Below are 12021 nucleotides of genomic sequence, written 5' to 3' on the forward strand. Positions count from 1 at the left end.
TTACACAGGCTTCTGTAGCCAACTCTACCGCGGTCTCCTTTTAAAAACTCACTCGCCCCTCCCCTCCATGAAGTACAGCTGAGCTGACAGTGCGTACAAACTATATCCCAACATAGGGCCTACTGCACAGCCAACTCCAAAAAACCAGCGATGAAAAAAGTAGGCCTATCTAAGTATCTGTGTGAATGCGTGCATGTAAACTAACATGTTATTTATATAGTGCAACCAATGTAAATTATATATTATTTGCAATAATGCATAATCAAAATGTCTGTTAAAACAAGGAGCTCGACGCACCAGGATCGGTTTTCTAGATGACAATGTATGTTTATTTTAAAACAACCACAAGTAGATTAAGTGTTCATAAACATGCCAAAAAAGGCCTAAGTGCCACAAAGTAACAGGCTATGCAAAATCTTTCTTTTCCGACAGTATGTGACAAATTCTAAAAAGCTACAGACTATTCGTTTCTTTATAATAGGCATACATAAATCATGTTTGCGTGCATGCTATGCGTAGGCTGAATCGCAAACACGTCAAGACAAATCTGATTGGCCAATACACACTGAAGATAAATTAAATAATTTTAAAATTACTAAAATGATTCCTCTCTTCACCCCACACCCCAAACATGACGTGAACAGAAACAACAACCAGAGATATTTATAAGCCATCATTTTATTGTCATCGCTGTTTTAAAGCTTCGCCACCAGGGGGTGCTGCAGCACCTGCAGGCCCCCCCCCACCCCCCCACTTCCCGCACCTATGCACATTTACACACATTCGCTCATACGGACATTACATGAGGAGGTGGGGAATTAAATATTCACCTTGCTGCTCTGTAATTGAACTCGTCAATCCGGATGGCATTTTAACGATCAGGGAAACGATCTTTCCTTTTTCTTCCTGCTTTTATGTAACCTTTTCTGATTTTACTGTATATGTTGTGTTTTTATTTTTTGGTCCTGGATGTAAAGCATTTTGCAGTAGCAATCACGGAAGTGAAACGTCGTCGATGTGGTCTAATGTAGCCTTAAACTCAAATATAGGCTGTGATCTCTGGTCTCTCTCCAGGTAAAGTTCGGTCATGGCGAGTGGATGGTGGGTTCAGTCTACTACGCCAGGAAAGACGACATCCCTCTGGCTATAATCATCCCCGCCGTCATCTTACCCATGCTGCTCTTCATCGCCGTGTCCGTGTACTGCTACAGGTTCGAGAAACTATCAGATTGCACATGCAGTACAGACACATTTTTCTTTTCTGCGAGTTTGTCGATATGGGTTAAATATCTTCCCGTGTGCGTCTGTGGTGCGTGTTCACAGGAGGAAGAGTCAGCAGGCAGAACGAGAATACGAGAAGGTGAAACACCAGCTGGATAATCTGGAGGAGAGTGTCCGAGATCGCTGCAAGAAAGAGTTCACAGGTACAAACACTGACCACAAAAACATGCTAAATTACCATTCCATCATATACACTAATCTTAATCATTGCATATTTGAATGAGTTTGAATTTGAATAAATATTCTGACAACATTATGGAAAGGATTTTCTAAGGAGGTCGACCTTTCTGTTAAAGAGTACGATCCTTTTTTTTTTAAACATAAAAACATCTGCAAAATTGCGTTCGCCAAGTCCACCAGACTCCATGTAAATAACCAGTAATTTTAGCATCCTGAAATACACTTTATTCAAAGTCGACAGAAACAAAATAAAACTAATAAAAGCCATTTTGGGGCGTGTTTCCACTTTTCCAACCATCACAACTCTAGTTGTGGTTGAAATAAACACATAGTTTACAGATTTACATGTGAAAATATGTTTGCTCTATACACGCTAAAAGTATTGCATTTTTAAATGGAGTCTGGTGGGTTTAGAGCTAGCAACTTCAGAGCTGTTTCTGGTTCAACAGAAAAGGTCTCAAAGAGGTTTTAAAGATCTATCTCTGAAGGGATTCTTTCCATAATGTTGTCAGACACAGAATATTAATCTGAGTCTGTCAGTGGCAAAACGAGCACTTTGGTGAAGGTAAATACAAGCTGGACAATTGCCCTATTAACATTACATTGTAGCTTGTTTCACAGCTGCCGACTGCAGAGATCTTGCTTCTACTCGACTAATGTCAAAGATTGTAGTTCCCATCAGTCACTTAGACACAAAAACACAGGACACATAAGGTCCAGGTTGAGGAAAAAAAACAACGGTAGTTTCCCTTTAATAAAATCCTGTGCACATCAGGAGACAGGCATGTGACAATCACATCACTAGGGTATGAAAGCTTATTTTTTTATCTTGTAAGGAAATATGAAACCTATTGTAAAGGTTTACAGATTTATTTGAATAAAACAGATATTTGAAATAAAATGAACTAAAGCAACACAAACAGAAAAGTGTGAAATGTTTTAGGTAAATGAAATATGGAATATTCACTTTCATTACCCATGTAAACAGTTTAGTCGGAATATTATGTGCATGTAAACGTAGTCATTGTACAAATTAAGATTGTTTTTCTATTTTCTTTTTTTTTTTACTTGAGTATACCCTTTATCCCACTTGCAATGTCAATTGCATTAACATAATTCATGAATGCACAAAGGTGTTTATCAACGTAAACTGAACAATGAACAATAGCAAACTAATAAACTGCGTATCCATATCTGCATACCAAGGTGTTAGGTGGATACAAACCGTAGTCAGCATTAATTTACTTATACTAGTGTGAATTAAACTCAATTAAATGATTAAAAAATCTGAAACAGTGTGCACATCTCTAGGTGACTATAATATTTCAGACATGCTTACTGCATGGAAATATACACACATTATTATTACCTAGAGGGTCATATAGGCAGAAAATGTAACATTCACACTCATGCAGTCTATATTATATATAATCTCTTACGGTGTGCTTCAGTATGTGGTTGTTCCTGTTAAAGGGTCATGGGGGGCTGGAGTTTATTTATCTATAATTTTAAAATATATTTTTAGGTCTACAATAAAACATTTGCTGTAATAAAAGAGTCATGTGGAAGCAGATCACTGTTGAGGTTCTGAAACGGAGTCTACTCAAAGAAACCTGCAGACTACAGCCCCATGCACACCCCTTCTTCAACATGTGGAGATTATAAAATCACACATCTGTAATATTTCCTGCTTTCTCTCGGTCCGTCAGATCTGATGATTGAAATGGAGGACCACACCAGTGACCTGAGCGAGGCCCGGATCCCCTTCCTGGACTACAAAGTCTACACCGACCGAAACTTCTTCCTGCCGTCCAAGGACGGCGCCAACGACACCATGATCACAGGGAAAATCCAAATCCCAGAAGCCCGCAAGGCCATCGTGGCTCAGGCGCTCAACCAGTTCTCCAACCTGCTGAACAGTAAAACCTTTCTCATCAATGTGAGTTTGGAGCTTTTTCCTGGCTTTCTGTTCTTTTCTTCCGTCTCTGTCTCACATTCAGTCTTTCTCTTTTATGCACTACAGTAAAGGTCCAAAAGAGACCCAAACCCAACATGCATGAATTCATTTTTAAAACAGACACCTAACTAGGGCTACATTTACACTGCCACCTTTTGGTTTTTAAAGGAACAAGCCGACTTATTGAGACTTTGTCTTATTCACCGTACCCCCCAGAGTTAGATAAGTCCATACATACCCTTCTCTTCTCCGTGCATGTCTCTTAACTCTGTCTGACTCACCCACCGCTAGCCTAGCTTAGCACAGATCCTGGAGGTAACTGGCTCCATCTAGCCTAGCTTAGCACAGATCCTGGAGGTAACTGGCTCCATCTAGCCTAGCTTAGCACAGATCCTGGAGGTAACTGGCTCCATCTAGCCTACTGCTCCCAATAAGTGACAAAATAACTCCAACATGTTCCTATTTACATGTTGTGATTTGTATAGTCACAGCGTGTACAAATAACAACATCACATGAGACACAGCCATCTTCTAACTGTATACATACTGGGAACTATATTCTCAGAAGGCGAAGCACTGCTACTTGGGGGGAGTGATTTGCTCCCAGCACCTGAGAAGCCCCGTGGTGAGGAGCGGAGTTTGCCTGGAGTTCTCTCAGTTGCTGCGAGCAAATCACTCCGCCCAAGTAGCATTACATATATATCTGCATTTATGTCAAAACCTAAAGACTTTCAAACATCAAAATGTCATTTATTAAATGGATTTGTGTCTAAATTACATATAAACATCTTTTTGTATTCTATTTTGCCTGGAAGCGCTTCCAACACGCTTGCATGTCGCGTGAAAATTAGGCCTCGGTCCTATTTCTAGCATGTACGCGTTTTGACACGCACGTCGTGCAGTTTGTATCTCTAACCCGTTAACATGGGAGCAGAAATAAAAACACTCACGCCACGCAGGCAGTGTGCAGGAGGCCTTACTATTACTGTTATTATTATTAGTAGCTTTTTCCGGTCATGGATAATTAGGTTGTTTAAAAAGCTCCAGGAAAAGCTAGAAAGTGGACCTATTTTTTATTTTATTTTTTTTTGCCAAACTACTATTTCCAAGACCATGAATGAACTTTCTGTCATGTTTCAAGTCCTCCATATCCTCTGCCCTCCAGTTCATCCACACGTTGGAGAGTCGCCCGGACTTCAACGCACGCTCTCGGGGTTATTTTGCCTCCCTGCTGACGGTGGCGCTGCACGGCAAACTGGAGTATTACACGGACATCATGCGGACGCTGCTGCTGGAGCTGATGGACGAACACGTCCAGAACAGAAACCCCAAACTCATGCTCCGGAGGTGAGCCGACACGACACGCACCCAGGCAGTCTGGGAGGGCCAACGGTCGCCAATAACCCATTTATTCTAACGGATGAATGGTTTTATTTCGACCAACACGTCAAAAGAATAATCAAAAACACTTAAAATCCAAGATATAATATACAGACAAATAAACAATACTTGACCAATATAGAAAGGAAGTGACCTAAACATAGGAAATAAATGGTAATGTAAGTGTATTGTTCTATTTTGTGTATTGTGTAAATTATTGTATGTTAATATCCTTTTTTTTTTTATCCTTCATTAAATTCTGATTGATTTGTCTATGCTTGTGCTTTTGTTTTGTTTTTAGGACATGCTTTGACAATGTTTCGAGATAATTTAAAAAAATAAAATAAAAACATAAAAGTAGTTCACTATGTAAAAACAAAAGGCAAGAATAAGCTAAATAAATAACTACTCTTTTCTGAAAGGGAGTAGGAGGAAGCAAAATGCTTTTTAATTACAAAAACAACCCTTATCAAAGGGTTTTCAATCTATCATTTCTCGAATTGCAACCGTACAGCCCTAAAACTGAAGACATTGTCAAAACCCCAAAACATTTGCCGATCAATCAATTGATCCAGTTACAATTCCATCGTTTCCTTCATTTTAAATTTTTCTCGGTTTATTTATGCATTTCTGTCATTTTTTAAGTCATAAGTTTTAAATGATAGAAAAATCTCCTAATATTTGTGTGTGTGTGTGTGTGTGTGTCTGTCTGTCTGTCTGTCTCCAGGTCAGAGACGGTGGTGGAGAGGATGCTCTGTAATTGGATGTCCATCTGTATCTATCAGTTCCTCAGGGTAACACCGATTCTTTCACCTTTTTTTTTACTTTGACTTCTCTCAAATGTTTTTGATTTCTCTTCGCTCTGTTGCTCTTTCCTTGGCTTCTCTTATTCTTCTGTTCCTACAGTTATACTTGTTGACTCTATTATTGACTCTCAGAAACTCCCCCGTCTGTCTCTCTCTGTGTGTTGTTGAAACCTGTTCAGTGGACCTGTTCAGTGGTTTTGTCGAGTTCTTGTGCGGACGCTGATTGTTTTTGGCGCTTAAAAATGAAAACGTAGCAGGGTTAGGGCACCCTAACCCTGCTACGTTTTCATTTTTAAGCGGCCTTCAGTACTACCCTGCAGCAATTAATCCACCTTTTGAATAACCTCACCTTGACACTAGGACATTATGGTGTGGAATAAAGTGAGTGAAAGTAAACACAGGGCTCAACAACTAGAGAGTTTCAATACACTATTGCAGAGACATGAATACACGGTGACTGAAGCCATCGCTTTCCCGCAGTATGACCGGGTGCTGCATCACATACAAGTCAAAAATAATGTCGTTACCAAAGAAACACAAACAAACCCACAACGCCCATCATGTGGAGAAAAAGTTCGTCCTTTCTTCCGCTAACTTTACATCCAGAAATCTAAACAAACTTCTTGTGCTCCAGGACACGGCAGGGGAGCCTTTATACAAACTGTTCAAGGCCCTGAAGCACCAGGTGGAGAAAGGGCCCGTGGACGCCAAGATGAAGAAAGCCAAATACACCCTGAACGACACGGGACTGCTGGGGGACGACGTGGAGTACTCCGTACTGGTGAGTACACCCAATACTCCCAGGGTTCTAACGTTCAGGACGCGTGTGTTGACCTGTCGGCGTTTTGAAGTATTTTTTAGATCAGACCTGCAGATTTGCTCCTTTTTTGGTTTTATTCAGTGTTTTTAAGAATTTGAACTGTGCTGCAGCTTCTCAAATCACTATCCTTATCATCAACCTTTTTATACCTAGTCCTCGGAGGTACAATAAGGGCAAGGCCTTCATTTTCATTTAGATTACAGAAAAGAAATCCACAATAAAATGTTGACCACAATACACAAACAGTGCATGAATTGTACAATACAATGACCGCAGGAGAAACGAGAGCATGCATGTCACTAAAAACTAAAATGTGAAATCAAGCACATAATTTAATCAAATAAATTAAGAATTTAGAATAAAATCAAGAACATCTAAATTACTAAAAATAATTACAACCAGAAACAGGACTATTTAACTCCATTGCTCTAAATTGCCGGCCAGAAGACAAATGAATGTAACTGTTGGACCATTGATATGTATAAAATGGCACATTAAAATTGCTTTTCTCTGGTTTATATCGTTGGGAACTGAATAACTTTGTGTTTTGGACTGTTGGTCGGACGAAACAAGACATTTGGAGAAGTCACCTTGCACATTTTTCGCTATTTTTTGGCATTTTATTGACTGAACCAGGGAGTCTTCAACTTCAATTGTCCAAGAGCCAGAATTTTTCTAAGCAGATTTTTATATATTTACATATATTTAAATAATAAATAAAATTTTTGGCTTACAATTGTTTGATATTTTCACAATTGTTATTTATATTATCCTATATCAGTGTGAACAGACTAAAGCTGTAAAGATGAATTGATAAGTTGTCAACTATTAACTATAAAACAATTTTGATAATTGATTAGTCAGTTTGAGTCATTTTCATGAAACAAAAGGAAAAATTATCTTATTCCAGCTTCTCAAATGTGAATATTTTCTAGTTTCTTCTCTCCTCTGTGACCGTAAACTGAATGTCTTTGAGTTGGGGACAAGACATCTGAGGACGTCATCTTGGGCTTTAGGAAACACTGATTTACATTTTTCACCATTTTCGGACATTTTAGAGACCAAACAACTGATCGATTAATCGAGAAAATTAATCAACCGATTAATCAACTTTGGCAAAAATTGTAGTTCAGTCTAGTCTTGCCAGACCCTCCTCCAAAGCGTGCTGGAGGAGGGTCTAGAGGCTACTCCACATAGCATTTGGTGATGGGAGGAAAACATGCTCTGGTTTATTGGCATTTGTAAGCACCGGAGAAAAACAGGCGGTGTCTCTGCAAAATAGCCTCGGGAAGGAATGTGTACGTTCAAAAGTAGTTTTAGTCGTGCGAGAGAAAGCTCAGATTGGACAGATAGTCTAGCTAGCTGTCTGGATTTACCCTGCAGAGATCTGAGGAGCAGTTAACCATAGTCCTCACAAATCCACCGGAGGTTAGAACGCCAACACAAAGGAAGCCCAAGGCAACGGATGTCCGGCCTAAATGAGTGAAATCCGGCGCACATTCTGGCGGCAACGGTGCAATCCCGGAAGTGGAACGTCGTGGATATGGACTAGTTGCAGCCCTACTTGTGTGTAGCTCGTAGGAGTGAGTAGGGAGTGGAATCGGGAGTTTGACAGGTGTGTGTTTTGTGACATCAGACTCTGCAGGTGCTGGTGCACGGAGAGGGACCGGACGTGACTCCAGTGAAGGTGTTGAACTGTGACACCATCTCCCAGGTGGGTCTGTTTTCAGAGCTCTCATTCTGTCCTGTCCCTGGTGTGTGCAAATCTATTACGCAGAAAATGTTAGGCCCCTGAACTCAACCCTTGTGTTGTCTGCTCGTCGACCGTGCAACTTGTTGTTCTCCTGGGTAAAAATTTACGTTTTAACCTTTTTTATATGCTAATTGCTTTTTTTAGGTTTTTTAAGCTTTTTTTCTGCGTTTTTTTTGCCCACTACCAGCGGATACACCACTAACTTATTACCGCTAATTTTTCACTTTTTTGTAATTCATGGTCAATAAACCTCATTTATATGAATTATAGCCTACCTAATTTCTTTTGACTCGACGACTAAATGTGGACATTTCTGCAGTGTATCTTTAGTTGCCACCGTTTAACTCTGGCTTTAAAGGTCCAGTGTGTAACGTGTTTAGTTGTTCATTATCAAAATCGGTGTTGCCCGTTCACAAACTTGTCCTTTTTCATGAATATTTACCCCCACCATCAATTCCAAGAATTCCTTTTGGCTTGAAATTTTACATTTGCATTCGCATGAACTGGGGTAGACGCTCCATATTCATGCTCCATCTTGAAATACATTAGCCAGTAAGGGACATACAGGACATACTGCTCCGCCTTTCACGTTTTCGCTGTCACATGATCAACTCCCAGCTGCTGCTAATGCTGCTAACGGGTATCGTAGCTTCCCGGTCCCGGCAAGTTTGAAGAAGGAAACACGGAGGATCAAACGTATTCAAAATCCAAATTTCTTTGCCCAGAAAAGGAGAAAGGATATTGAGACCGGCGTCGTCATAAAAAAAAAAAGAGTGAACATTGGAGCTGCCTTCCAAAGATGGAAAGACCTGATGAAGGAAAAGGGGATCAAAAGAGATGCCAAACGGCCACCGTAGCTGTAATACGCACTTTGAACTGCGCGGCCATGAAATAGTTGATTGTGATATATGATCTCAATGCTTAGATGGGAGAAATTGCCACACATTGGACCTTTTAAAGGTTATTCAACAAAAACCTTCACACTTAATACTTTTAAATGACTTGTATTGGGTTTAGATATGAGGGGCCAGGTTGTGGTTGTGGCATCTGTGCTCTGTGATAGTTCTCTGCTGTCTGTCAGTGTTGTTCAGTGCTGATTAACGTGAATGAAATCGAATTCTAGTTTTTGTGCAGGTAACATGTTAATTGTCTGCCCTGCAGGTGAAAGAGAAGATCATCGATCAGGTGTACAGGAATCTGCCGTACTCGCAGAGACCAGAGGTGGAGAGTGTTGCCCTGGGTAAGAACTAACCATTATTACGTCGTTATTTATACAAAGAAATCATTTTGCTGTCACAGACCGGGAGTGTGTTGCCTCCTGCAGGTCTGTGGTGGGACTGCAGGGTAACACTGAGATTTGGTGGCAACAGTGGCAGTTCAAGGGTGGCCAATGCCCCCTTTATATTAAGCCTCAACCCCCCCCTCTGCCCCCTCCCTAACTGTGGCAAATATTTTCATAAATTTTTAACCCCACCTTCATCCCCAAAGAAGGGATATTATTCATGTGCAGTGATAAATCAAATGTAGGTTAACACTGAATAAGTATTTGTGTGTTTATTGTGTTATGTCATTGTTTCAGGTTCAATGCTAAGGTTTTTATCTAACGATGAAAGCATCAAAAGTGTGAAAAAAATTTGAACAAAAAAAACCTGTCGAAAGCATCAAGCGCCAACTCAAATCTTGATTGGCCAACGGCACCAAACAAATGAAATGATTATGGTACGATGACGCCCCAAGCTGGGTTGTTACATTTACTTTCCCGACGTGGCGTTTTACTTTGACCCCGGGCCATCGGGCAGCCCTTACTGTTGAACCCTGTATGTGTGTCGTTAGTCTATGGTGGAACCATTGGTTGTTAACAAAGCAGACTTGCTCCCACCAGTGAGTTGATGTGCTAAATGACTGTGTGTTTATGGGGGGCTCTTAGCTCTAGATGGGGTGTGATAGGGGGATGATAATGTCTGTAGATTTTTATGACTTTATGGATCTGTATTGTATACTGTAAATGCTTTGTCTGTATTTTATTGCACCATCTACCTGCCCAGGGATTACGGGCAGAAACTAGCAATTTGCTACAACCTGGCACAAGACATCTATTAATGTTTTTTGTGCACTGTCCCTGTTGAAATAAATAAATTACAAATTACAAAATTACAAAACCTATGGAGGGTTGGGTTATGATGGGTGGTGGTGGTGCAGTGGATATGACACATGCCTTTGGTGTGGGAGACCTGGGTTCCATTCCCACTGCGATACATCAACCAACGTGTCCCTGAGCAAGACACTTAACCCCTAGTTGCTCCGGAGGTGTGCCACCTCTGACATATGTAGTAATTGTAAGTCACTTTGGATAAAAGCGTCAGCTAAATTGACATGTAATGTAATAATGGTTATGTAACACTTGGCTTTTATTTGGTACACCTAAAAATGGCCTGGTCCCTTTTTTTAAATGGTCTAGAACCGCCACTGAAACAAACAATTTTCTTATCAGATTGAATCATATTTATAGATTGCTCTTAAGTTAAGGATAACATTAGATATAATAATGTTGTTGCATAAAGCTTGTATACTGACTGTGAGTGTAAAACAGTGATTCAACTTAGTTACCCTTAATTAGACTAAGAGAGAGGAAATACTTTATTAAACCCCAAAGGGAAATTACACAGTTACAGCAGCCAAATCACAAAATAAACTCACAGTGTAATGTTGGCCAGCCTGTTTTACATACTGTATTGCGTTAATTTACTCAGTTAATCTCACTGAGATCAAGATCTCTTCTGCCAGAGAGAGAAAGAGAAACAATCCCAGCCAAAACAAAACGCAGGACAAATACATACGAAGACAACATGAAATATGAGAAGCACACATTAATAATAAGTTGACTTTCTCCTCCGTCCACAGAGTGGCGTCCTGGCTCCACGGGTCAGATCTTGTCCGACCTGGACCTCACGTCCCAGAGAGAGGGACGCTGGAAGAGACTCAACACCCTGGCTCACTACAACGTGAGTTTAATGCACACAATACTTAGTATAAACTTTATTTCTATAGCACTTTTCCGAAACAAGGTTACAAAGTGCTTTCCAGAAAGAAAGAAAAAACAGCCAACATAAAACAATAATGACAACAATCTTTAAGATTTAAAGGCTGTCTTTGTTGAGGAATGGGCCAGAATCCCCCCTGATCACTGTGAGAGATTAGTTTTTCATACAGGAAGCATCTTGAAGCTATCATTGGAAACAAAGGCTTCTCCACCAAGTATTAACTACATTTCAGTTAGCGTGTTTAATACTTCTTTCCTGTCTCATTCACCTTTATTGCACATTACTTTATTTATGGATGGGAGTTTTACAATTTCTTTAGCTGTGTAGTTTTGTTGAGCTAATACTAATGTCTGGTCTAAATTTCATGTGAATAGCTACGATGGACGTTTTTGTCCCTTTTTTTTATGCCTTTTTTTAAAACATTTTTGTCACTTTTTTTTACGTTTTTTTTTATTTTTTCATGGTCAATAAACCTATTTACATGACATTATACCAATTTTTTAAGTTAGAAGCAGAAATTATGATTTATTTTGACTATTAGTTAAGACCAGAGGATGTTGAGTGGATCACAGACTGTCAAAGTTTAGTCAGGACACGGTTTTGAAACCATTTAAACATTTTTGTTAATGCTATGAAATTGAATAAAACAACCAAAATTTAATGTAAATAATCATTATTTTTTTTAAATGTTGTATGGGTTCTATACAACGTACATCCATGTTATTGTTGGGCAATTTGGTTGAAAGAAACCCATATTTCTGATATTAAAAACTTTGAAAACGGGTCAAATTTGACACAAGGGT

The 12021-nt window shown here is 39.7% G+C and overlaps 1 protein-coding gene across 6 annotated transcripts in view; it reads left to right on the forward strand.

Annotated features, from left to right (window-relative positions):
- Positions 1-12021, forward strand: part of LOC120553538 (plexin-B2-like) — a 247366-nt gene that overhangs the window by 219646 nt on the left and 15699 nt on the right. For all 6 annotated transcript variants that reach the window (XM_039792062.1, XM_039792061.1, XM_039792060.1 and 3 more), the window contains 9 exons: positions 1075-1211; positions 1324-1424; positions 3171-3400; positions 4584-4765; positions 5526-5592; positions 6239-6385; positions 8061-8138; positions 9339-9417; positions 11079-11179. In XM_039792062.1, coding sequence (XP_039647996.1) covers positions 1075-1211; positions 1324-1424; positions 3171-3400; positions 4584-4765; positions 5526-5592; positions 6239-6385; positions 8061-8138; positions 9339-9417; positions 11079-11179 — 1122 coding nt within the window. The remainder of the gene's footprint in view (positions 1-1074; positions 1212-1323; positions 1425-3170; positions 3401-4583; positions 4766-5525; positions 5593-6238; positions 6386-8060; positions 8139-9338; positions 9418-11078; positions 11180-12021) is intronic.

The sequence above is a fragment of the Perca fluviatilis genome, chromosome 23, assembly GCF_010015445.1.
Source record: "Perca fluviatilis chromosome 23, GENO_Pfluv_1.0, whole genome shotgun sequence".
NCBI classification, from domain to species: domain Eukaryota; kingdom Metazoa; phylum Chordata; class Actinopteri; order Perciformes; family Percidae; genus Perca; species Perca fluviatilis.